The sequence below is a fragment of the Erinaceus europaeus genome, chromosome 12, assembly GCF_950295315.1.
Source record: "Erinaceus europaeus chromosome 12, mEriEur2.1, whole genome shotgun sequence".
NCBI lineage: Eukaryota > Metazoa > Chordata > Mammalia > Eulipotyphla > Erinaceidae > Erinaceus > Erinaceus europaeus.
Window position 1 is genome coordinate 86,050,099 of NC_080173.1, and position 26,797 is coordinate 86,076,895.

At 47.2% G+C, this 26,797-nt stretch overlaps 1 protein-coding gene across 2 annotated transcripts in view; it reads left to right on the forward strand.

Annotated features, from left to right (window-relative positions):
• DNAH2 (dynein axonemal heavy chain 2) overlaps positions 1 to 26,797 on the forward strand; it is a 140,962-nt gene that overhangs the window by 53,699 nt on the left and 60,466 nt on the right. For both annotated transcript variants that reach the window (XM_060204320.1, XM_060204321.1), the window contains exons 15-37: positions 2,684 to 2,830; positions 6,396 to 6,552; positions 7,528 to 7,767; positions 8,054 to 8,242; positions 8,434 to 8,581; positions 9,073 to 9,265; positions 12,058 to 12,258; positions 12,347 to 12,503; positions 13,702 to 13,876; positions 15,435 to 15,598; positions 17,298 to 17,459; positions 17,568 to 17,671; positions 19,922 to 20,078; positions 20,230 to 20,312; positions 20,428 to 20,608; positions 21,759 to 21,897; positions 23,085 to 23,302; positions 23,518 to 23,619; positions 24,127 to 24,252; positions 24,952 to 25,062; positions 25,328 to 25,516; positions 26,258 to 26,361; positions 26,460 to 26,649. In XM_060204320.1, the coding sequence (XP_060060303.1) occupies positions 2,684 to 2,830; positions 6,396 to 6,552; positions 7,528 to 7,767; positions 8,054 to 8,242; positions 8,434 to 8,581; positions 9,073 to 9,265; positions 12,058 to 12,258; positions 12,347 to 12,503; positions 13,702 to 13,876; positions 15,435 to 15,598; positions 17,298 to 17,459; positions 17,568 to 17,671; positions 19,922 to 20,078; positions 20,230 to 20,312; positions 20,428 to 20,608; positions 21,759 to 21,897; positions 23,085 to 23,302; positions 23,518 to 23,619; positions 24,127 to 24,252; positions 24,952 to 25,062; positions 25,328 to 25,516; positions 26,258 to 26,361; positions 26,460 to 26,649 (3,637 nt within the window). The remainder of the gene's footprint in view (positions 1 to 2,683; positions 2,831 to 6,395; positions 6,553 to 7,527; positions 7,768 to 8,053; positions 8,243 to 8,433; positions 8,582 to 9,072; positions 9,266 to 12,057; positions 12,259 to 12,346; positions 12,504 to 13,701; positions 13,877 to 15,434; positions 15,599 to 17,297; positions 17,460 to 17,567; positions 17,672 to 19,921; positions 20,079 to 20,229; positions 20,313 to 20,427; positions 20,609 to 21,758; positions 21,898 to 23,084; positions 23,303 to 23,517; positions 23,620 to 24,126; positions 24,253 to 24,951; positions 25,063 to 25,327; positions 25,517 to 26,257; positions 26,362 to 26,459; positions 26,650 to 26,797) is intronic.

Sequence of the window (26,797 nt, forward strand, 5' to 3'; positions counted from 1 at the left end):
TGGAGGTGGGCCATCTCCAGAGGGAGGGATTCCTGTGTTGACTGAGAAATAACCAAACTAAAATAGAATCAATAAAGGAATAATAAATTCAATAATAGGAATCATGATTTGAGCCCACACTAAGGGGACAGTGTTTCATAGTGTTTTCAATCAGGGTCAAGATGCATGGGGAAGTTTTAAAGGCTCAAACAGGGAGAAGATCTGTGATCAGGTTGTGCGTTCAAATTGGTCTTTACATCCAGCTGCCTGTCTCTCATCAGTGGGCAGAAGTCTTCAAACAGGAGATTGCAGTCATCTGCTCCCGTGATCTGCAGATGTCTTTCTGCAGTCACTGAATGGCTGAGTCAGGCTGTTTAATTTTCCTCTACAAGTCTCAGCCTGGCAATTAGAGACAAGGGGGAGTGTTTGACTCAAAACGGGTTCACATCTGGGATCATCATCCTTGGGACTTTTCCTTGTAGGCTCATTAGAAAAGCCATAGACAATGACCTATCAAATTTCATTCAGGAGGGTCTAGGCCCAGTTGCCAGTGCTAGTTTTTTTTTTCTTAATTTTTAAGAAAATTTTATTTATTTATTTTCCCTTTTGTTGCCCTTGTTGTCTTTTTATTGTTGTTGTAGTTATTGTTGTTGTTGTTATTGATGTCGTCGTTGTTAGATAGGACAGAGAGAAATGGAGAGAGGAGGGGAAGACGAGGGGGAGAGAAAGATAGACACCCGCAGACCTGCTTCACCGCTTGTGAAGCAACTCCCCTGCAGGTAGGGAGCCGGGGCTCGAACCGAGATCCTTACACCCAACTCCCCAGTGCTAGTTTCTTGATGCCTAAGTAAAAGAAGGCTGGAGGTCTTCACACTGGCTATGTACAATGACTACTGAATACCCACTGCTCCTGGCACACTACTCTCTCCTTTGACTAGACTGGGGTGGAGGGTGGGGATGGTCCAAAGACCCTGTTTGTCTCTGCTGCTGACTCCAGACAGAAACCTCCAGCCTCTTGCTGGGGGCTGGGGGAAGCAGGGCACTTGCTGCACTGGGTGGAGTAGGGAAGAACCTTGGAGAACTGCTTCTTGGAGCCTTAGGCAGGAATAACCACTAAGTTTAACCACTGTACTATCACCCCAGCCCCAAAGCTGCTCTCTAAACTCCCAGATGACCTTCCTTCACCACCTTCCTGTGATGCTTGGAGCCACTGGTCCCTGACCTTCAGACAGGCTTCTTAGCTGTCTCTCTCTATCACCAGATCAGGGTTCAACTTTAACCCATGGTAAACCTATCTAATCTCTCTCTCTCTGTGTTCTCTCTCTCTCTCTCTCTTTTTAAATTTTTATTGTCTTTATTTGTTTATTGGCTAGAGATAGCCAGAAATTGAGAGGGAAGGGGTTGATAGAGAGGGAGAGAGACAGAGAGACACCTGCAGCGCTGCTTCACCACTTGTGAAGTTTTCCCCCTGCTGGTGGGGACCAGGGGATCGAACCTGGGTCCTTACACATTGTAACATGTGCACTCAACCAGGTGTGCCACCATCTGACTCCCCCCCTTTTCTTTTCCCTCCCTCCCTCCCTGCCTTCCTCCCTTCCTTCCTTTCTTTCCTTCTTCCACCAAGGGCTGGGAGCTTGAACCTGGGTTCTTGTGCCGAGCAAAGTGTGTGATCTACTAGGCAAGCTATCTCACAGTCCCATCACTTGTAAAATTTTTCTGTTGATTTCCTGTGTTTGCAGGCTTCATCTAAATGAGTCTCTCTCCCCCTACTACTGTTGTGTTATTATTTTGGGGACGGAAATTAGCTTGTCCAGTCAGTCTTTTTCCCCTGGACTTTTTTTTTTTTTTTTTTGCTTCCATGGTTGTTGCTGGGGCTCAGTGCTTGCACCATGAATCTACCACTCCTGGAGGCCATTTTTCCCCCTTTTGTGTCCCTTGTTGTTGCAGCCTTTTTGTGGTTTTCATTGCTATTGTTGATGTCATTTGCCGTTGGATAGGACAGAGAGAAATGGAGAGAGGAGGGGAAGACAGAGAGGAGACGAGAAAGACAGACACCTGCAGACCTGCTTCACCGCCTGTGAAGCGACTCCCCTGCAGGTGGGGATCCAGGGGCTAGAACTGGGATCCTTATGCCGGTCCCTGCACCACATACACTTAATAACCCGCGGTGCTACCGCCCTACCCCCCCTTTTCCCCTGGTTTTACTTCCCTGCCACCTTCTTCTGCCTTTCCATCCCATATACTCTTTAGCTCTGGTTTATGATGGTGCTGGGGATTGAACCTGGTTTCTCAGAGCTTCAGGCATGAAAGCCATTTGCCTAGCCATTATGCTGTCTCACCAGCCCTTTGCCTCATTTCTTTTTTTTTAAAATACTTATTTATGTATTTATTTATTATTGGATAGAGAAGAGAGAAATTGAGAGAGGAGGAGGAAAATAAGGAAAGAGACAGAGAGACCCCTGCAGCCATGCTTCACTGCTCATCAAGCTTCCCCCCTGCAGATGGGGACCAGGGGCTTGAACCTGGGTCCTTGTGTGTTGTAATGCGTGCACTTAATGAGGTGCACCACCGCCTGGCCCTCTCTGCTTCATTTCTTATCTTTAAATGTCTTGTGTTTCTAAGCCCCTAGCTCCACTCTCAGTTCTACTTTATAACTTCAGGTGGTCTCCTCAGCTGCTCTTCTCTTCTCTTCTTTCTGCCCAAGGTCCCTGATGATTCTCTTTGTGGAGATTGACTACTGGGAGCGGCTGCTGTTTGAAATACCCCACTACGTGGCGAACGTGGCTGAACGTGCTGAGGACCTGCGCATCCTACGTGAAAATCTGCTCCTTGTGGCCCGAGACTACAACAGGTCAGACCCTAGTCCGCACAGCAGCCCTTTCTCCTCTCTGTCATTGCCCCATGAATTTGTCTATCGCCTGCAGTACCTGCCCTATGCATTCTGCCCAGCTCGAAGGAAGGAAGGACAAAAAGTGAGAAAGAAACGGGCTGATCTGTGGCACACCTGGCTGATCGCACACATCACCGTGCTCAAGCCACTTGCCACCATCTGCAGAGGGGAGCTTCCCAGGTGGTGAAGGGTGGTGAAGGAAGCAGTGCCATAAGTATCTGTTTTTCTCTCCCTCTCTTTTTTTAAATTTTTAAATTATCGGGCAGGGAAAATAGCATAATGGTTATGCAAACAGACTCTCATGTCTGAGGCTCCTAAGTCCCAGGTTCAGTCCCCCGCACCACCATAAACCAGAGCTGAGGAGTGCTCTGGTGTTTCTCTGTCTCTCTCTGCATCTCTCTCAAAAAATTTTTAAAAATTTAAATTATCTTTATTTATTTGTTGGATGGAGATAGTCAGAAAGTTAGAGGGAAGGGGGAGATAAAGAAGAGACAGAGACACCTGCAGCCCTGCTTCACCACTTGCAAAGCTTTCCTGCTGCAGGTGGGGACCAGGGTCTTGAACCTGGGTCCTGGAGCATTGTAACATGTGCACTCAACCCGGCCCCTCTTTCCCTCTCGATCTCCTACTCCACTCTCAATTTCTCCCTGTCCTATCAAGTGAAAAAAAAACAAAAAAACCCACTGGATTTGGTGGATTTGTTGTGCAGGTCCCAAGTCCCAGCAGTAACCCTGGGGGCAATTAGAATAATAAAAGAAGAAAAGGAAGGTTTCCCATATTTTCTTTTAGGATCCTGTGATTATTCTTGTCTTCCAGCTTTGGGGTAGAAAGCAAAAGCCACCAGACGCCGTCCAAACTCACAGAGCACATGGACTATATGTGCCCTAGGCCTAGGCTGCTTCTCTTGGACTGGACCTGGATGGTGTTAGTACTATGGGCACAAAACGTCAGATTCATGATACCCCTGCACGCGTGCGCTCTCTCTCTCTCCCTCTCCCCCTCCCCTCCCCTCCCCTTTCCCTCTCTCTCTTTACGCTGTGCTAGAGATAGAACCCTCCTGCATGTGCTCTATCACTGAGCTGCCTCCCTAGCCAAGTTCCCCCTCTCCAGTGTTTTAGAATTAGAGAGAGAGAGAGAGAGAGAGATTATGCAAAGCCCCACTCCACCATCTGTGGAGTTCTCCTTACTTCTTCCTTGTCATGTCAGGGACCAAACTCAGAGCCTCACACTTGCAAGACAGGTACTCTACCACTGAGCTACCTCCCTGACCAAATGCCCTTCACTTAACCCCTGTGGTTCTCATTTCTTTTTCTATTTATTTATTTGTTTGTTTGTCTATTTATTTATTTTTGGATAGAGACAGAGAGAAATTGAGAGAGAAGGGGGAAGTGAAGAGGGAAAGAGACAGAGAGACAGTTGCTGACAGAGAGACACCTGTGGCCCTGCTTCACCATTTGTGAAGCTTTCCTCCTGCAGGTGGGGACTAGGGGCTTGAACCCAGGTCCTTGTGCATTATAGCATGTGTACTCAACCGGGTTCACCACCACGCAGCCTCTGGTTCTCATCTCTGCAATAAGGCTTTGTTCTGAGTTGGACACATTTCTCAGATAAAAAATTCCAGGAATGGAACGAATGTGTTTTTCTTTTAAATATTTATTTCATGTATTACATATGAGAGAGGAAGAGTTTCACACGAAGCAGAGAGAGAAACTCAAAGCACCACTCTGGCATATGCGGTGCTAGGAATTGAACCCGTGAGAGTCTAATAATGTTCTACCAGTTGAGCCATTTCCCTTTCTTTCTTTCTTTCTTTCTTTCTTTCTTTCTTTCTTTCTTTTCTTCTTCTTCTTTTTTTTTTTTGCCTCCAGGTATATCACTGGGGCTGGGTGCCTGCACTACGAATCCACCATTCCTGAAGGTCATTTTTCCCATTTTGTTGCCCTTGTTGTTATTTTTATTGTTGTCATTGCTGTTGTTGTTGGGTAGGGCAGAGAGAAATCTATAGAAAGGAAGAGCCCTGCTTCACCACCTGTGATGTGACCCCCTGCAGGTGGGGAGCTGGGGGTTCAAACTGGTCTTTGAGCTTCTAGCCATGTGTGTTTAACCCGATGCACTACTGCCCAACCCCCCCCCCAGCTGAGCTATTTCTGCAGGCTTTAAAAGTCTGCTTTCTCTCTCTCCCTGTCCCTCTCTCTCCATATGGTGGTACTAGAGACTGAACCTGAGACCTTTGGTTCTTCAGGCATGAAAGTTCTCCCCCACACACACAATCATTGTGCTATCTTCCCCACCATAAAAGTTTTTCTATCTTTCTTATTATTTTCTCTTTTTCATTTTTTTTCTTTTTTCTGCCACCAGGCTTATTGCTGGGGATTAAAGCCTGCACATTTCCACCATTTCTGGTAGCCATTTTTTTAAAAAAGATTTTATTTATTTATTCATGAGAAATGACAGGAGAGAGAGAGAGAGAAGAGAAAGAACCAGACATCACTCTGGTACATGTGCTACCGGGAACTAAACTTGGGACCTCATGCTTGAAAGTCCAAAGCCTTATCCACTGCGCCACCTCCCAGACCACAGCCATTTTTTTCCTTTTTTTATATTTATTTATTTATTCCCTTTTGTTGTCCTTGTTGTTTTATTGTTGTAGTTATTATTAATGTCGTCGTTGTTGGATAGGACAGAGAAATGGAGAGAGGAGGGGAAGACAGAGGGGGAGAGAAAGACAGACACCTGCAGACCTGCTTCACCGCCTGTGAAGCGACTCCCCTGCAGGTGGGGAGCCAGCCATTTTTTTTTTTTTTTTACACAGGGTGAGAGACAGAGAGAGACGGGGAGAGAGAGAGAGGAGGAGACCCAGAGAGAAACCTGTAGCACTGCTCCACTGCTCCTGAGGGTTCCCCCTGCAGATGAGAACTGGAGGCCTGAACCCAGGCTCTTGCACTTGGTAATGTGTGTTCTATGTAGGTGTTCCGCTGCCTGGCCCCATTAATTTTGTGTGTGTGTGTGGAACTGGGGCCTCATGCATGCGTGATCTCACTAACCGAGGCCATGTTTTTATTCAAATAGAGACAGAAAGCAAGAGGGAGTGGCACCACAGCGCTGAAAATTCTTCTATAACCGTGTTGTGCTGGGCCTCAAACCTGTATCCCATGCCTGACATTTCAGGCCGCCCTACCCAGTGAGCTATCTCTCTCTTCAGTCCCAGAACTGACCGTTTGATTTGGTGTCTAGAACTGTACTCTACTGCCATGGTAGCCACTAAATACATGGGATTGTTTCTATTTTAGTTGGTTTAAATTAAATACATCTTAGAATTTAAGTTATTCATTTGCATAAGCCACATAAATTATATTGTCTCCTAGTTGTACAACACAAATAGGAGAACATTCCTATCACCACAGAAAGCTTTGTTGGAAACCATCTAGACTCTTGAATATTGAGGTTTCCCCATTGGACTCCCTGGCACGGAAGAGGGGCCTGGAGACCTTGTCTCCATGAGCCTGTGGTCCTCTCTTCTGCACAGGATCATTGCCATGCTGTCTGCAGATGAGCAGGCCCTATTCAAAGAACGGATCCGATTTCTGGATAAGAAGATCCACCCTGGACTCAAAAAACTGAATTGGGCCCTGAAGGGGGCCAGTGCCTTCTTTATCACTGAGTGCCGCATACATGCCAGCAAGGTGGGCCACATTCATTAGACCAGAAAGATCTGCAGGGCTGACTGAAAGACTGGGACCTGGGTAGTTAGCACCTGAGTCTTGGGTAGCCTTGGAGAGACCAGGGATTCATGAGAAGGAAGTTAAATGTCCTTAGGGAAGGACTTTTTATTTTTATTCATTTTATTTATTATTATTATTTTTATCTGCCACCAGGGTTATTGCTGGGGCTCAGTGCCAGCACTACCAATTATATCGACAACTCCCATTGGCCATTTTCTCCGTTTTCTTTTTCTTTTTTCTATTTTATTTGAAAAGACAGAGAGAAATTGACTGAGGGAGATACAAAGGGGGAGGGAAAGATAGACACCTGCAGACCTGCTTCACTGCTTATGAAGCCTCTCCCTTGCACGTGGGGACTGGGGTCTTGGATCTGAACAGGACGTGGGGCCTCTGCATGGTAATGTGTGTACTCAATTCAGTGTGCCGCTGCCCAGCCAGACTTTCACTTTTATTTTTTTTAAATTTCTTTATTTGGGGATTAATGGTTTACAGTCGACAGTAAACACAGTAGTTTGTACATGCATAATATTTCCCAGTTTTCCACATAACAACACAACCCCCACTAGGTCCTCCTCTGCCATCATGTTCCAGGACCTGAACCTCCCCCCTCCACCCCAGAGTCTTTTACTTTGATGCAATACACCAAGACTTTTTATTTTTATAGATGTGTTTGTTTATTTACTGCAGCAATGGGGAGAGACCAGAGCACCACACTGGAATAAGTAATGCTCAGGATTGAACCTGGGGCTTTGGATTTGCAAAAGACTCCCTCTGCCCTCCCTCTGTGCTATCTCCCTGACCTGGGTAGGACGTCAGGAGTTACAGTTATTTTTTTCACGCCAGCAGCTTTGGCTGGAAGATAGGTGGGAGGACAGCATCAGGAGAGAGGTCTCTTCCTTAGCTGACTCCCTTCCCCTGGGTGGGGCTTGACTCCAGGTGCAGACGATTGTGAATGAATTCAAGGCAACCACTCTGACTATTGGCTGGCGAGCCCAGGAGATATCAGAGACACTGCTCGTGCGCATTAGTGGCAAGCGGGTGTATAGGGACCTGGAATTTGAGGAGGACCAGAAAGAGCACCGGGCAACCGTGCAGCAGAGATTGCTGAGCCTGCACCAGGATGTGGTGGCCATCATGACCAACTCCTATGAAGTCTTCAAGAATGATGGCCCTGAGGTAGGGGTTCTGTGGCCAGGGTCATGTGGTTAGACAAGTTCCCAGCCCCCAGTCCTGTCAGACCATCCTCTTGGCCTCTCCCTTCTGCTCCAGGGTGTGCTTCTCAAACCTCCTGTTCTAGTGTGGATTCACTCAAACCTCCAGTCTTTGGAAGCTCCTTCCCTCAGGATTTAGTCCCCACCTTTCTATCTAACCAGCCTGTACCCTTCCCTGCTGCCTACTCTCGTTTCCCCAGGACCTGCCCTGTCTTCCCTGAGTGGCTCTTTCTCCTCTGTCTCCCTCCCAGATCCAGCAGCAGTGGATGCTGTACACCATTCGCTTGGACCGCATGATGGAGGATGCCCTGCGCCTGAATGTGAAGTGGTCACTACTGGAACTGTCCAAGGCTATCAATGGGGATGGGAAGACCACTCCAAACCCACTTTTCCGAGTTCTTGTCATTTTGCAGAATGATGTACAGGGAGGCACGGCACAGGTGGGGGCCGCTTAACCCCGATTGCCCCCCAAACTGTCACACACAGCTTCCCTAGGTCCTTCAGCTTGGCCCCTGGCCTTGACTTTATCCTTTGCTTTAGGCCTGGTCCTGAGGCGTCTGGGCTTCCTGGCCTTGAAGCTTGTCTCCCCCACGGCCTGCATAAGGAAGTCCCTCTCCTCGGTTTCCCACAGGTGGAATTCTCACCCACTCTACAGACTTTGGCAAGTGTGGTTAACGACATAGGCAGCCACCTCTTCTCCACCATCTCAGTCTTCCAGCACCTCCCTGAAATCCTCATCAAGCGCAAGTTTCAGCGTGACCCCATCCACGTAATTGTGGGTGAGTGGGCAATGGGGGGAGGGCACCGCGCACAGGCACAGTGAGATGGGGCTCAGGGACAGGCGGAGATGGGAAGAGAAGCCAGGGCTGTTTCCAGTCACACCTGGCTCCCAGAATGGTGGGGAAATGCAGGTCAAGGGGCCAGACTGGGGCAAGAAGCAAAGCTGGGGGTGGCGGTGGGGTGGGATGGGGATGAAGTGACTAGAGCTCAGGAGAATTGGGATTGGAGGTGGGAGATCAGAGAAGACAAGTTTGGACCTGGAGCTGAGATATAATAACACCTCGATAGCAACAGGGGGGGCGTGTGGCCCCTTGGAGAGGGTCACACTCTCATTCCCTGCCTTCTGCCTTTTCTGATGCCTATGCTCGTGTTGTCTTTCCCTGGGGTGGGGGGTGATGTGGGAGTGGAGGTGATGGGGCACTGGCCAGGACCAGGCTGGGGTCTGAGTTGGAATGGAAGTAGAAGAGAAACGTTTTGCTGTATCTTGCAGAGCGAGATGAGGACATCAGGAAGATACAGGCCCAGATTAGCAGCGGTATGACTAACAATGCAAGCCTGCTGCAGAACTACCTCAAGACCTGGGATATGTACCGTGAGATCTGGGAGATCAACAAGGACTCCTTCATTCGTCGCTACCAGCGCCTCAACCCTCCGGTCTCTTCTTTCGACGCTGACATCGCTCGGTAAGGAGTGAAGCCGCCGTGACGTGATCCTTTCTAAGGGCTTTAGAAGCAGGAGCGGAGGCTCTGTTTTAGGGGGTTCAGGAAAGAGGGCTGGGGATGAAGGGGGAGGGGCCTGGAGGTGGTGCAAAAATGTGTGTCTTTGGCTGTAGGAACAGAGCTGCATGGGACACTGGCTTTTGGTTTCTCAAGGGCACAGATCTGATAAGTTGGAGAGTTAGGAGAAAAGCTGTGGGGTATATTCACAGGACTTTCTGTTTAGAAGTGCTAAGAGTGGGGTTCCAGCCCCTGCTCTCTACCTGCAAGGAGGGTGCTTCACAAGCAGTAAAGCATTTCTGCAAGTGTGTCTCTCTCCCTCTCTATCTCCCCCTCCTATCTCAATTTCTTTTTGTCCTATCCAAAAAAAAAAAAAAAAATGGCCACCAGAAGCAGTGGATTCATAGCGCTGAAACAGCCCTATCAACAACCTTGGAGGGGAAAAAGGAAAGAAAGAAAGAAGGAAGGAAGGAAAGAAAGAAAGGAAAAAAGAAAGAAAGAGAGAAAAAAGAGGGCAGGGGTAGATAGCATAATGGTTATGCAAAGAGACTCTTAAGCCTGAGGCTCCAGATACCAGGTTCAATCCCCCGCACCACCATGAGCCAGAGCTGTGCAGTGCTCTGGTGTTTCTCTCTGTGTCTTTCCCTCTCTGTATTTCTCTCAAAAATAAAATAAATAAAATACTTTAAGAAATAAAAAAAGCATAGAATAGAATTTAAAAAATCCAAGTTGGGGCTTGGTGGTGGCCCACCTGGTTGAGTGCACATGTTACAGTGTGCAAGGACCTGGATTCGAGCCCCTGTTCCCACCTGCAGAGGGAAAGCTTTGAGAGTGGTGAAGCAGGGCTGCAGGTGTCTTTCAGTCTCTCTCTCTCTCTCTTTCTGACACCCCCTCCCCTCTCAATTTCTTGCTGTCTCTATCCAGTAAGCAAATAAATATATATTTAATATGTGCACTCAGCCAGGTGCGCCACCTCCTGGTCCCCAATAAATATATATTAAAAAAAATAAGAGAGAGAGAGAGAAAGAAGGAAAGAAAGAAAGAAAGAAAGAAAGAAAGAAAGAAAGAAAAAAAGAGGATGGGTGGGGAGAATACAGGTCCATGAAAGATGATGAATGACATAGTGGGGGTTGTATTGTTAAATGGGAATCTGGGGAATGTTATGCATGTACAAACTATTGTATTTACTGTTGAATGTAAAACATTAATTCCCCAATAAAGAAATAAATTATTTAATTAAAAAAAAAGAAAGTTAAAAAAAATAAATAAAACTAAAACTAAAGGCTTTAGTAAACTGTTTAAAAAAAAAAGAAAGAAAGAAAAGAGAGAAAAGAAAGAAGTGCTAAGAGCAGTCTAAGTGGCCAAGCATATTAGAACAATGAATTTTGTAGGCATGAAGTCTTGGGTTCGAGCCCTAGCGCTGCATGCTCCAGAGTGACATTCTGGCTTTCTCTCACTGTGATTCTTTTCTCTCCCCACTCACTAAGTAATAATTAAATAAACTTTAAAAAATACTAGGGATCTTCTAAATAGGTGAAGTGAACAGTTTTAATAAAAAGAAAGCAGATGGGGGCCAGGCTGTAGTACAGCAGGTTAAGCACACATGGCACAAAGCACAGGGACCAGTGTAAGGATCCCAGTTTGAGCTCGCAGCTCCCCAGATGAAGGGGGTCGCTTCAAAGGCAGTGAAGCAGGTCTGCAGGTGTCTATCTTTCTCTCCCCCTCTCTGTTTTCCCCTCCTCTCTCAATTTCTCTCTGTCCTATCCAGCAGCAACAACAGCAATAACAATAATAACAACAACAAAGGCAACAAAATGGGGGGGAATGGCCTCCAGGAGCAGTGGATTTGTAGTGCAGTCATCAAGCCCCAGCAATAACCCTGGAGGCAAAAAATAATAATAATAACAGATGGGGGCTGGACAGTGGTGCACCTGGTTAGAGTACATGGCACTATGCACAAGGACCCACACAAGGATCCCAGTTCGAGCTCCCACCACACACACACACCCCCACTTGCAGGAGGGACCCTTCACAAGTGGTGAAGCAGGTCTGCAGGTGTCAACCTTTCTCTCTCTCTCTGTCTCTTCCTTCACTTTCAATTTCTCTGTCCTATCCAATAATGAGAGAGAGAGAGAGTGAGAGAGAGAAATAGAAAGTAGCTGTAAGGGGCTGGGTGGTGGTGCGCACACAGTACTAAGTGCAATGACCAACACAAACATCCAGGTTCAAGCTCCCGGCTCCCCACCTGCAGGGAGGGGGTCATTTCACAAGCAGCGAAGCAGGTCTGCAGGTGTCTATCTTTCTCTCCTCCTCTCTGTCTTCCCCTCTTTTCTCAGTTGCTCTCTGTCCTATCCAGCAACAGCAACAATAATAACAGCAACAACAACTATGGAAAAGGGATTCCCTCCAGGAGCAGTGGATTTGTAGTGCATAGATGAGGAAACGGAGTCATAGATAATTAAATTGTCTGCCTGAGGTCCCAGAGTTAGTGAGCAGCACAGTGTGAGCTCAGCCCAGATCTTTGGGACTCAAGCCTTGCAGACAGACTAACGAGTCTGATTGCTCTTATGTAGGCAGCAGTAAGGGAAAGAACATGCTCCCTGCCTTGTACCTAGGCTGGGTTGAAATGGGAGGCACAGAGGAGTTATGCTTCAGAGCCACTGCACAGGTCTGGATGGTGGGGAGAGGGGATGGGACTAGCCTCAGGGCAGCTGGCATGTCTACAAAGAAGCAATCCATGGGGACATGGGCCTTTCCAGCTACACAGAGGTTGCTAACAACGTGCAGAAGGAGGAAACAGTCCTCAACATCCAGTTTGTGCTGCTGGACTGCTCCCACCTCAAGTTCTCCCTGGTGCAGCACTGCAATGAGTGGCAGAACAAGTTCACAACTCTGCTCAAGGAGATGGCAGCCAGGCGCCTGTTGGAGCTGCACAACTACCTGAAGGAGAATGCAGAGAAGTACGGGCTGGGGGCCTGGCGTGGGCTCTGCGGGGGCGGGCGGGCCGAGGCCCTTCTGCTCCCAGCACTCTTTGGGGCCTGTCTTCAGGATCAGCCACCCTCCCCAGACGCTGGAGGAGCTGGGGGTCAGTTTGCTTCTGATGGAGACCCTGCAGCATGACCAGCCCAGCATGGAGACTCAGATCCCTCCCATCCACGAGCAATTTGCCATTCTTGAGAAGTACGAGGTGCCAGTTCAGGACACCGTGAGTTTCAGCTGTGCTTAGTCCACTAGAGGCGGCCTCATCCCAGCAGCAGGCAGTGGGGAGATGAACTCCCCCTGGAGTTGTGCCCCCTCTGTGCTATCAGGAGAGAGAACAGAGGAATGAGAGGGGGAGGAGGCTCAAGATTCCAGAACCTCTGAGAAGTGCTGGGAGATAGCTCACCTGGTAGAGTGCACACTTCACAGAGCATGAGGATTTGGGTTTGAGCTTCCCATACCATATGGGAGCAGGTGTACCAGGGAAGCTTCATGAATGGTGAAGTGGCATTTTGGTGTCTCTCCTTTCTCCTCGCTCTCTCTCTGAAATTAAAAGGAAAGAGCGAAAAAGAGACTGAGACCTCTTGGAACAGTGGTGTAGTGTGGACCTGAAGCAGAGGTGGTGGGGAGACCTTTTGACTCACTCTACTCAGCTTATAGATTCTTTTTTTTTTTTTAAACCTCCAGGGTTATCTCTGGGGCTCAGTGCCTGCACCATGAACCCATGCTCCTGGAGGCTATTTGTTTATTTGTTTATTTATTCCCTTTTGTTGCCCTTGCTGTTTTATTGCTGTAGTTGTTATTGATGGATAGGACAGAGAGAAATGGAGAGAGGAGGGGAAGACAGAGAGTGGGAGAGAGAGACATCTGCAGACCTGCTTCACCACCTGTGAAGCAACTCCCCTGCAGGTGGGGAGCCGGGGGCTTGAACTGGGATCCTTACGCGGGTTCTTGCGCTTTGCACCGTGTGCACTTAACCCATTGTGCTACTGCCCGACTCCCTCTGGAGGCTATTTTTTTCCCTTTTGTTGCCCTTGTTGTTTCATCGTTGTTGTGGTTATTATTATTGTTGTTATGTTGTTGGATAGGACAGAGAGAAATGGAGAGAGGAGGGGAAGACAAAGAGGGGGACACTTGCAGACCTGCTTCACCACTCGTGAAGCAACCCCCCTGCAGGTGGGGAGCCGGGGACTCGAACTGGGGTCCTCCCAGCTGTCCTTACACTTTGCGCCATGTGCTTTTAACCCACTGGGCTACCACCTGACCCCCTTAGGGATTCTTTTGATTTCTTTGGTTCTCCTGCATGGAGAACTTGACGTGTAGAGTCTTGTCTGGAGAGTCAGAGAGAAGGGTCCTTGAAAGCAAGCGCAGTTGAGGCCAAACTTCATGCTCATGGATTCCCCTTCCCACTCTGATGTCCCCAGGTTCTGGAGATGCTGGAAAGTCTCAATGGAGAGTGGGCCGTCTTCCAGCAGACTCTGCTTGACAGCGAAGTGATGCTGAGGAAACACAAGGAGAAATTCAAGACAGGACTTATTCACGCAGCAGATGATTTCAAAAAGAAAGCCCATAACCTTCTGGAAGATTTTGAATACAAAGGTACCCATTTCTCAACCTCTCAACGTCTTCTGCCTTTCTTCTAACCCAGATTCGCAAAGTCTGGGGCTTGGAGAGTGCTGGCGAGGAGAGAGAGCTCTGGCATTTCATTCAGTGACACACCTGCTGTGGCTGGTTTGGGGTTGGAAGGCAGCAGCTCTGCTTCCAGCCTTCCTGGTTTTCTTACTAACTCTCTGTGGCCCATCTGTTTCTCATTTTTTTAGTCAAATTTAGTAGATTTTCTTAAAAACAAAATGTTAAAAACCCTGTTTTTCTTTCTTTTTTGCCACCACTATTATAACTGGGGCTACATGCATGTGAGATTCTCTCTCTCTCTCTGCTTCCAGGGTTATCTCTGGGACTTGGTGTTGGCACTGTGAATCCACTGCTCCTGGAGGCAATTTTTCCATTTAAAAAAAAATAGGATAGAAACAGAGAGAAATTGAAAGAGGAGGGGGAAAAAAAAGAAGGGCAACAAAAGGGAAAATAAAATATTTAAAAAATTTTTAAAAAGAAAGAGGAGGGGAAGATAGAGAGGGGGAGAGAAAGATAGACACCTGTAGACCTGCTTCACCACTTGTGAAGCGACCCCCCTGCAGGTGGGGAGCCGGGGGCTCCAATCTTTGCATGGATCCTTGCATTTCATACTATGTGCACTTAACCCGGTGAGCTACCACCTGGCCCCCCTTCCTCTCTTTAGACAGAAGGTGAGAGACAGAAAGGGAGAAGAGAATAGCCCTGGAGGTGACACAGTAGATAAAACATTGGATTGTTAAACATAAGGTCCCACATTTGATCCCTGGCATTCATTGCATGTGCCAAAGTGATGTTCTGCTCTCTCTTCCCTCCCTCCCTCCCTCCCTCCTTTTCTCCCTTCCTCTCTCTCCCTCTCATTAATAAATAAATAAAGACTTTTTAAAGAGGGACAGAATGAGAGACACCACAATACTGCCCCACTGCTTGTGAAGTTTCTCCCATGCAGGTGTCCCCATATGGAACCCAGGTTCTCGTGCATGGTGAAGTGTGCACCCACTGGGTGAGCTGTCCTCTGTCCAACATCTAGTAGTTTTTGCTAAGACTAATGTCCCTTCTCTCAGTACATTCATTATATCTCTTTCCTCTGCAATGTGAACAGAGAGGTAAGATTTACTCCAGAGGGAGTCGAGCAGTAGCGCAGTGGGTTAAGCACAGGTGGCACAAAGCACAAGGACCGGCATAAAGATCCCAGTTCGAGCCCCCAGCTCCCCACCTGCAGGGGAGTCACTTCACAAGAGGTGAAGCAGGTCTGCAGGTGTCTATCTTTCTCTCCCTCTCTCTCTTCCCCTCCTCTCTCCATTTCTCTCTGTCCTATCTAACAACGATGACATCAGTAACAACAACAATAATAACTACAGCAACAATAATAACTACAGCAACAATAAAAAACAAGGGCAACAAAAGGAAAATAAATAAATAAATATTTAAAAAATTTTACTCCAGAGAAGTAGGAAAGTCAGGATGGTCCTTTCAGGGGGCTGTAGCCTCGAATGGGAATCAGAACTTCCTCCTGAACCTCCCACAGGACCCTTCACCAGTACTGTGGGGCACCAGGCTGCTCTGGACCAGATCGCACAAGTGCGGGCCATGCTGAACACCATGCGGGAAGAAGAGAATAGTCTCCGTTCCAACTTGGGAATCTTCAAGATCGAACAGCCAGTCTCCAAGGACCTGCAGAATCTGGAGAAGGTGTGTACTGAGCTAGGTCTTCATGGAAACTAAGCATGAGAGATGGGGGTGGAAGAAGCATCCTAGACCTAGACAGCCGCCACCGGGAAGACGAGCGTATGGGGAGCATTTGAAAGCTGGAAGGAAAAGGCAGGTGATAAAATACCCCTTTGAAGGTGAGCAACTCAGTGGTATTTGGTACATTAGCAGTGATGTACAGTCACCATCACCACTTCTCTTTTCAGAAGACTTTCATCATCTCAAAGGAAAACCAGTGTCTGTCAGCAGACCCTACCCAACCCCTTTCCTCCTACCCCTGACAACTACTCCTCTAGTTTCTGCATGTGTACATGTGCCTAGTCTGGACATTTCATCTAACTAGAATCATACAATGGGGCCGGGTGGTGGTACACCTGGTGGAGTGCACATGTTACAATGTTACCAGGGTTCAAGCCCCTGGTTCCCACCTTCAAGGGGAAAGCTTTGTGAGAGGTGAAGCGGGGCTGCTTTCCCTCCCTAAGTTCCTCCCTCTTGATATCTGGCTGTCTCTATCCAATAAATAAAGTTAAAAAATTTTTTTTTAAAGTTAAAAAATATTTCACTCCTTTTTATGGCTGAATAATTTCCCACTGTGTTCATGTACCTCATTTGCTTATCCATTAGTCAGCTGGTGAACCTTTGGGTTACTTCCACCTCTGAGCTGTTTTGAGCTGTGCTACTGTGAGCATGTGTGTATTCGTACTTGTCTGAACACTAGACCTGATTCTTATGTGTATGTGGAAGAAGAATCATGGATTATTTGATAACTCTATGTTATTATTACCATATTTATATATATACTAGAGGCAGACAGAAATTGAGAGGAAGGGGAAAAGAGAGAGGGTGAGAGACAGAGAGACACTTATAATCTTGCTTCACCTCTCGCAAAGCTTTGCTCCTGCAGGTGGGGGCTGAAAGCTTGAGCCCCATTCCTTGAATACTGTAATGTGTGTGCTCGACCAGGAGCGCTATCACCCAGCCCTGATGACTCTGTATTGAAACTTCTTGAAGAAACATCAAGCGACTTTGCACAGCAACCCCATGATTTTGTACCCCCACTAGTAACGTATGGGGTTTTCCATGTCTTCACATCATTGACAGTACAGATTCTTCACTTTTTTTGGTCCTAGGCACCCTTATGGGATAAAGTGAGATCTAATTATGGTTTTGATTTGCTTGTCCCTTATGACCAGTGAGTTTAAAGGTCTTTTCATCTGTTTGTTGCTTGAGGAACTCTTAAGGCAAGAGAGTAGAGGGGAAAATGTGAAGTATGGAAGCAGTTCTACGCCTGGAAGGAAAAGCTTCTTAGAATGAGAGGAGCAAGGAGTTGGGCAGTAGCACAGCAGGTTAAGCACACATGATGCAAAGTGCAAGGACTAACGTGAGGGTCCTAGTTTGAGCGCCCGGCTCCCCACCTGCAGGGGTGAAGCAGGTCTGCAGGTATCTATCTTTTTCTCCCCCTCTCTGTCTTCCCCTCCTCTCTCCATTTCTCTCTGTCCTATCCAACAATGATGACAATAATAACTACAACGATAAAAAGAGTAAGGGCAACAAAAAGAAAATAAATAAATATTGAAAAAAAAAAAAGAATGAGAGGAGCAAAGGACCAGTGTTCATAAGAGAGGTCCTAAAAGGGCAGGAGTCTTGACTCTTAACCTTCTTTCTGCTCTTGTCCCCGAAGGAGCTGGATGCGCTGCAGCAAGTCTGGGAGATCACACGGGACTGGGAAGAGAACTGGAACCAGTGGAAGATGGGCCAGTTCCTGACCCTGCAGACAGAGGCCATGGAGACCATGGCACATGGCTTGTTCCGGCGCCTCACAAGATTAGCCAAAGAGTATAAGGTGTGCAGACGATGGAGGGAAGGGGGACAAAAGATAAACTGACTGAGGAAGACGGATGGTGTCTGTATGGGGGAGATACCAGGTCTGATTCTTCCCACTTACATTCAGGACCGAAACTGGGAAATCATTGAAACCACTCGCTCAAAAATAGAGCAGTTCAAGAGAACCATGCCTCTCATCTCAGACCTGCGAAACCCTGCCCTTAGAGAAAGGTAAGATGCTCTGCCTGGGGGTGACCTTTTGGTCACCTGGCCCTTTCAGTTGCTCCCTTCAGTGTTATCATAGCCCTTTCTCTGTCTTTGCCCACAAATATGTGTTTTGCAGATGCCTTCAATAGCCCTTGACTGTCCTGTTTCTTGTCTTGGGCTCTCCTGCTTTCCTGGCTCCTTCTCAGTTCCCTTCCTTGAGATCCCCTCTTTTTGTTCTCTGTCATAGCAAAGTTTTTGTTTGTTGTCTTATTTTATTTTATTTAATTTATTTTTATTTATTTATAAAAAGGAAACACTGACAAAACCATAGGATAAGAGGGGTACAACTCCACACAATTCCCACCACCAGAACTCCGTATCCCATTCCTCCCCTGATAGCTTCCTATTCTTTAACCCGCTGGGAGTATGGACCCAAGGTCATTGTGGGATGCAGAAGGTGGAAGATCTGGCTTCTGTAATTGCTTCCCCGATGAACATGAGTGTTGACAGGTAGATCCATACTCCCAGTCTGCCTCTCTCTTTCTTTAGTGGGTCAGGGTTCTGGGGAATTGGAGCTCCAGGACACATTGGTGGGATTGTCTGTCCAGGGAAGTCTTGTTGGCATCATGGTAGCATCTAGAACCTGGTGGCTGAAAATAGAGTTAAGATACAAAGCCAAACAAATTGTTGACCAATCATGAACCTAAAGGCTGGAGCTGGGATCCTTGAGCAGGTCCTTGAGCTTCATACTGTGTGCATTTAACCCAGTGTGCCACTGCCTGGTCCTCCACCCCACCCCCCATTCATAATTTAAGGTAAGCCTGTGATAGTCAATTTTAATTAAAAATATTAGGGCTATATATATAGAGAGAAATGGAGGCGGTCGAGAGGTAGAAAGATACCTGCAGGATCCTCCAGGAGGCATGGCCATGGAGTAACAGGGAACAGAAATGATCGCCCCCAAAACAAATATCTACAACTATCATCCTTACTGAATCCACCAGCTACAGATGAGACATCGTCAGCTACAGCTACCAAGTTTCGGGCACTATCATGATTCTATCCTGACTTCTCTGGGCAGATGACCTCGCCAGTGTGTCCTGGAGCCTTGCCTATCCAGAGCTCTACCCTACTAGGGAAAGATAGAAACAGGCTGAGGGTATGGATTGACCTACAAATTCCCATGTCCATCAGAAAAGCAATTACAGAGGCCAGAACTCCTACTTTCTGCACCCCAAAACAGTTTTTTAAATATTTATTTATTCCCTTTTGTTGCCTTTGTTGTTTTATTGTTGTAGTTATTATTGTTGTTGTTGTTGATGTCGTCATTGTTGGATAGTACAGAGAGAAGTGGAGAGAGGAGGGGAAGACAGAGAGGGGGAGAGACAGATAGACACCTGCAGACCTGCTTCACCACTTGTGAAGTGACTCCCCTACAAGTGGGGAGCCAGGGGCTCAAACCGGTATCCTTAAGCCAGTCCTTGCGCTTTGCACCACCTATGGTTAACCCGCTGTGCTACCACCCGATTCCCCCCAAAACAGTTTTGATCTGTACTCCCAGTGGGAGAGAGGTGATAGGAGGAAGAGAATAAGAGGGTTCTGAACTCCAGCTCCATCAGGACCCAGAGAGAGAGGAGGAAAAAAGGAGGGACATTTGGATGTAGTAACAGGGTTATGTGTAGCTTGGAGGGGAAGAGAGGACTGGGCCCAGAAGAAAAAAGGGGGCAGTTATGTACAGATGTAGACAGTCAATCGTAGAGATGATAGTTAATCCATGTCTGCATTCTTAGAACTGCTGTGGCTTGCAATGGAGGGACTGGGCATTCAGAACTCTGATGATGGAAACAGAATGGGATTATACTGCTGTTGACATGTGATTTTGTAATTAAGTATTAAATCACTAATAAAACTAAAATAGAGAGATATCTTCAGCACTATTTCACCACTTATGGAACTTCCCTCCTGCAGGTAGGCACCAGGGGCTTGAACTCAGGTCCTTGAGCACTTTAATGTCTACACTCAACCAGGTGCGCCAACACCCAGTCACAGATAGTTAATCTTAATTCCCTTTCCAGACAATCAACTCCCCAACTTCTGCATTCACCACAGTGCCCAAGGTTGCACCTGAGGGCCTACTCACTGAAGGTGTGAGTCATGGTTGGGCTGATGTGCAGTCATAATATCCCACCTGGAGATGCTTGGATGTGCTGCTCACACTTTCGAACGTGTCCTGGCATTTGGCCTCCTGACCCAACCTTTTGTCTCTGGCTGCAGGCACTGGGACCAGGTCAGGGATGAGATCCAGAGGGATTTTGATCAGGAATCTGACAGCTTCACTTTGGAGCAGATTGTGGAACTTGGGATGGATCAGCATGTGGAGAAAATAGGGGAAATTTCTGCCTCAGCAACCAAAGAGCTGGCTATCGAGTTGGTATGACAGACTTCTCTTCCATGTAGCCCCACTTCCTAAGCCTCCTAGAGCAAAAGCTTCCAACTCTTTGTTCTCTGACGATTACTCCCTGCCCTGGCTCCTCTAGGGGACTACAGACCTGACCTTTCTGTCTCCCAATTCCTCTGCACAGGCACTACAGAACATTGCGAAGACCTGGGATGTGATTCAGCTGGACATAGTACCCTACAAGGATAAAGGCCACCACCGAATCAGGTAGAGAGGGCCTTGGGGTTCTAGGAGAGCAGAAGGCTAAGAGACCCCTGGCTGTGAGGTGGGGACCAATGTTTAGACATGGGGGTGGTGTGTGACTTGAGCCCTTCTGCCCCAGAGGTACAGAGGAAGTATTCCAGGCATTGGAAGATAATCAGGTGGCTCTGTCTACCATGAAGGCATCTCGTTTTGTCAAAGCTTTTGAGAAGGAAGTGGACCACTGGGAACGCTGCCTCTCTCTCATTCTGGAAGTTATTGAGATGGTTCTCACAGTGCAGCGTCAATGGATGTATTTAGAGGTCTGCATTCTGATTTTATTTCTTTACTTGCCTAGTGCCTAGATATTTGCCCTGTTCTCAGTATCATTTTCCTATCTCTAAATTCATTCCTTGCGGGAGTCGGGCGGTAGTGCAATGGGCTAAGTACACGTGGCGCAAAGTGCAAGGAATGGCGTGAGGATCCTGGTTTGAGCCCCCGGCTCCCCACCTGCAGGGGAGTCGCTTCACAGGCAGTGAAGCAGGTCTGCAGGTGTCTCTGTTTCTCTCCCTCTCTCTGTCTTCCCCTCCTCTCTCCATTTCTCTCTGTCCTATCCAACAACAAGGACATCAACAACAACAATAATAATAACTACAACAATAAAAAAAACAACTAGGGCAACAAAAGGGGATAAATAAATAAATATTAAAAAAAGAAAAAAATTCATTCCTTGCCTACAACCCGAATGCCTAACTCTTAGCTATTGCTTCTCTCTTTCATTTATTGATTGATTGATTGATTTTACCAGAGCACTGCTCTGTTCTAGCTTATGGTAGTGCTGGAGAGTGAACCTGGCACTACCAGGTGCCTCAGGCATGAAAATTGTGTGTGTGTGTGTGTGTGTGTGTGTGTGTGTGTGTGATGCTATCTCCCCAGCCCTAGCTATTGCTTCTCATCTTCAATTCCCTCTCTGAAAAATTATTTTATTTTCCTTCCATTTTTGTCTTCTACACTGGAACCTGGTTTCCCAGGCCCACTATCCTTTTCCAGTCTAAGAATCCTGCCCTTTATTATTTTCTCTCCTTTCCTCCCTTCTTCCTTCTTTTCTCTCACCACCAGAATTATTGCTGGGGCTTGGTGCCTGCATGACAAATCCACCACTCCTGGTGGCTGCCCCCCCTTCATTTGATAGGACAGAGAAATTGAGAGGGTGGGGCAGATAGAGAGGGAGAGATAGAGAGAGACACCTACTGCAGTGTTTCACCACTCATGAAGCTTCCTCCCTCCAGGTGGGGAGTAGGGACTTGAACCTAAGTCATTGGTTCATGGTATTGTGTACACTCAACTGAGTGTGCCATTCCCAACCCCCCAGTACTCCTTATTTTTGACTCGGTTCTCATCTGGTCTGGGAGGAGGGAGCAAAGCATGGTGAATATGAGGAACAGCTTCTGATCCTAACTCTTGCCCCCTCAGAACATCTTCCTGGGAGAAGATATCCGCAAGCAGCTGCCCAATGAATCTGCCTTATTTGACCAGGTTAATGGTAACTGGAAAGCCATCATGGACCGAATGAGCAAGGATAGCAATGCTCTGCGGAGTACCCACTATCCAGGTTTGAGCTCTTTCATCTCTCTGACACAGCTTCAGTTAGTGTTATGCATATTCAAACCTACATATTTGTGGTCCATATTTTATTTATTAACTAATTAACTTTTGCTGCTACAGTTTTCACTGGGGCATCATTTCTGCACAATCTTACCACTCCTGGCAGACAATTTTTTTAAAAAGTCTTTTTTTCCTTTTAAGAGCAAGAGACAGAGAGAAAAGCAACACCACAGCAAGCACTACTATACTCCTCTTGAAGTTCCCCCTGTTTAAGGCAGACCGCATCACTTCACAAATAAGTAAAGTCTCAGGGAAGTTAGCTGACATACTATTAAATGAAAGTGTTGTTAAGAGTCACCATCTTCTTCTTCCATGCTCTGTAAGGGACACTGCAATCTGTGGGCCAGGAGGTGGTACAGTGGATAAAGCATTGGACTCTTAAGCATGAGGTCCTGAGTTCAATCCTGCAACCCCAGTAGTGGCAGACCTCTTTCACTTTCATCTCATGCCTGTGATGTGTGCTTGAATCTAATGATTTCACTTGTTGGATTGCATATATGCAAAGGAATCTTTTTTTTTTTTTATGAGAAAGATAGGAGGAGAGATAAAGAACCAGACATCACTCTGGCACATGTGCTGCCGGGGATCAAACTTAGGACCTCATGCTTGAGATTCCAAAGTTTTATCATGGAGTCACCTCCCGGACCACAGCAAAGGAATCTTTAATCCTTAGATCATTTTTTTAAAAATCAGCTTTATAATCAGGTTTATTTAATCAGGTTTATAGTGGTGCTGGGGATTGGACTTGGGACCTTGGAGCCTCAGGCATGAACATTTTTTGCATAGCCACTAAGCTGTCTCCCTGCTCTAATTCTAAGACTTTCTTAGGATGACCAGCAAAGTCCCAAGTTAGTTGGTAGAATGAAATTCTTGTTCCAGAGACTGATGGAAGACAGAGTTGTACTCATGGAACCACATATGATTTCCATGTATAATGAATGCAGAATGTATAACATGTGATGAATTAATGAAGATAATGGGATAAGCATGATAGGGTGAATGAGGACCCTCTTCTGTACGCAGAAACCATTATGGCTGTACCCCAGTATGTCAGAACTGGCAAAGAGACTTGCAGTCTACTCAGGCCAATGGTAAAAGGGCCATTCAGATGCCACTAATTGCTCTTCTTTCCAGGTCTCCTGGACACTTTGATAGAAATGAACACAATCCTGGAAGACATTCAGAAGTCTCTGGATATGTATCTAGAAACCAAGCGCCAAATTTTCCCCCGCTTCTACTTCTTATCCAACGACGACCTCCTGGAGATTCTGGGCCAGTCCCGCAACCCAGAGGCTGTGCAGCCACATCTCAAAAAATGCTTTGACAACATCAAACTGCTGAGGATGCAGAAGGTCAGTAGAGGAGGCCATGGGAAGGCCAGAATGGGACTGTAAGGTCTAGGTATTCAAGATCTTGGGAGGGACCATGCCTTCCCCAAAGGATGGGGATACTAATCTTTCTAGATTCCTTCAGGGCAGAACGACTGGGTGGAAATAGGGGAAGAGTTCCTTCTAGGTGGATACCAGGAATGGGCAGGCAGACCATTAATGACGATTTGTTTCCACAGGTTGGGGGACCCAGCAGCAAATGGGAAGCTGTGGGGATGTTCTCAGGTGATGGCGAGTACATTGATTTCCTCCACTCAGTCATTTTAGAAGGGCCTGTAGAGGTGAGTTATGGAGACTTAAGTTTTTCTTCTTCCTCTTAGAAAGTTTGCTTAGCTCCATGAGGAGAGATCCTCCCTGGGAAGGGACATTAATCACAGTGTGTCTTCCCACCTGCTGTCCTTAAAAGCTAGTCTGTAGCCTGAGCCTGAAAATCTGGCCCATTTGTGTCCGGTCCCCATTTCCCCTGAGGACACAAGGCAGTTGCTGTTTGGGTTCTGCTTTTCTCTTGGATCCAAGCCCTTGAACCAACTTCCCTCCTTCCCTCCCTCCCTCCCTTCCTTTCTTTCATTTATTAATTGGGGGAGGGGTGAAGGGAAAGAACCAGAACATCACTCTGGCATATGTGATGCCAGGGATCAAACTCAGTACCTTATACCTGAGAGTCCACTACTCTGTACACTGTGCCACTTCCCAGACCACTTGAGTCCTGTTTCTTGAGCCACTTTCCTCTGGGGATTCTCATCTCTGACCTGAGGCTGAACCATCCTGTTCTCACACACGTCTCTCAGGCCTGGCTTTGTGAAGTGGAGCGAGCCATGAGGATGACCCTACGGGACCTTCTCCGGAACTGCCGTCTCGCCCTCAAGAAGTTTCTTAACAAGAGGGACAAATGGGTGAAGGAATGGGCTGGCCAGGTGAGCTGCGCTTAGTAGAATTGAGGAATTAAAAGGGAGCTGTAACATGCCAACAGAATCTTCAGTCCTGTCTTAGTTATTGTTGTTGGGTGGTGGCACACCTGGCTGAGCACACATGTTAGAATGAGGAAGGACCCAGGTTCAAGTCCCCAGTGCTCATCTGCAGGGGGAAAGCTTTGCAAGTGGTGAAGCAGTGCTGCAGGTGCCTCCCTTCCTATCTTCCATTTCCCTCTCAATTTCTGGCTGTCTCTATCCAATAAATAAAAAAATTAATAAATAAAGAGAAAATAAAATTAAATAAAAAAAAATCTCAGTCACACAGAACATGTGGTTTTTTTGTTTTTTTGCGTCATGTTCTGGGCTGTGACCCTCAAATCCTGCATGGCAGATCCATAGTTGCTCCAGTTAAGCACATGCCCCATCCTTCAGGATAGATCAAGATGATTGTGAGATGAAGGTCTGAAGCAGCTGAGATTTAAAGAAAAAAAAGGTTTTTTTCAAACATTTTTTTACCAGAGCACTGATCAGCTTTGGTTTATAGTGGGGTGGGGGTTGAACCTGAGACTTTGGAGCCTCAGGCATAGGAATCTCTTCTGCATAAGCATTGTGCTGTCTACCCCCTGAAGTTGGGGTTTTGGAGCTGGGATGTATTGGGGGTTCAGAATAGGGCCTGGAAATACAGTCACTCAATCCCCTCAGATGGTGATCACTGCCAGTCAGATCCAGTGGACAGCAGATGTCACCAAGTGCTTGCTGACAGCTAAGGAGCGGGGAGACAAGAAAATCCTCAAGGTCATGAAGAAGAAGCAGGTGGGGGAAACCTACAAGTAGGGGCTAGGCCTGAAGGTACAGTGGTGGTGGGTGGGAGAGGGAGGTAATTAGTTGGAATCAGAATTAGAAATGAGCTGGTGGGGAAGGGCCAGGATGAAGGTGTTTTCAGGTGCAAGTCCAGTGTCCGATGCCAACGCCAGGACATACAGTGGGGTTGACAGGTGCGTTAAACTGGGAGAAAGTGCGTGGTAAAGATTTGGTTGTTTTGTTCCATCCACTCTTTTCCTACCACTTCACTCTGCAGGTGTCAATACTGAATAAATATTCAGAAGCCATCAGAGGGAACTTGACCAAGATCATGCGGCTTAAAATTGTGGCTCTGGTGACAATAGAAATTCATGCCCGGGATGTGCTGGAGAAGCTTTATAAGAGTGGCCTCATGGACATCAATGCCTTTGACTGGCTCAGCCAACTGCGCTTCTACTGGGAGAAGGTGCATATGAGTCCACTTCCCACTCTCCTACCTTGGCCTAACCTTAATGCTTTAATAAAACTCACATTTTCTGAATGCAATTAATATCCTGGGGCCAGGAGATTGCTCAGTAGGTAGAGTATATGACTTACCATGTGTAAGGCCCTGGTTGAGCCCTGGTACCACATGGAGGCCTCATGGATGGAACTGGGTGGGGATGTGGAGGGGAGGTTCCATGGATAGTGAGGTGGTGCTGTGGTGGCTGTCCTGCCTTCCTGGCTCTCTCTGCCTCTCTTCTCTCTTTCTTTCTCTTTGTCCCTCCCCAGATAAAGTATGGGGGGAGGGCCTAGGAAGGCAACTCAGCAGTGGCATTGTGAATATACAGGCCTTGAGTTTGTTCCCTGGTACCTACCCCCAACTGCATAACAATAATATCCTAACCCACCCCTTAGTGCTATAATACTGACCTAATCCAGTTCTTAGCTCTATCTCAAATCTTCTAAATCAGGAGCAGCAAATCACTTTTTTAGTTAGTGCTCACTACAGGACTATGATCTCACATGGTAGGGATTCAGAAAAACTCCAGGTGGCCATGCAACGGACTGGGGCAGACTTGCACTATGAAACCCACTGGCCATTTGCCACAAACTCTTCTCTTCCTACTCTAATCTGAATCCTCATCTCTTTTCCAGCCCAATTTTCTCTGGTTCTTGAGTCTTCCCCCCACACTCCCCTCTGTCTTATTCTGCTCTGTTTCTCTAGGATTTTGATGACTGCGTGATCCGCCAGACCAACACACAGTTCCAGTACGGTTACGAGTACTTGGGTAACTCCGGCCGGCTTGTCATCACCCCCCTGACAGACAGGTCAGTCGTGTGGGAGGAGCAAGGTGGCTGTGTAAAGGTAGTGAGTGCTGAGAAAAGGTTTCCAGGAACCTGACTTGAATTCTATCTTCAATTTTCAGGTGTTATATGACTCTGACCACAGCATTGCACCTGCACCGAGGGGGATCCCCCAAAGGCCCAGCAGGCACTGGAAAGACGGAGACTGTCAAGGACCTGGGCAAAGCTCTCGCCATATATGTTATTGTGGTCAACTGCTCTGAGGGCTTGGACTATAAGTCCATGGGTCGAATGTATTCAGGCCTGGCCCAGGTCAGTGTCCTGATAGTGTATCCCCAGAGATCTCTTAAATATATTTGTGTCCCAGAAAATCTATTGGAACCCAAACTGGTTGCATGTCCTATAGCTGAAAACATTGCCACAGTTAGTTCTTACCATTGGGGAAGTCTTGCACCTACCT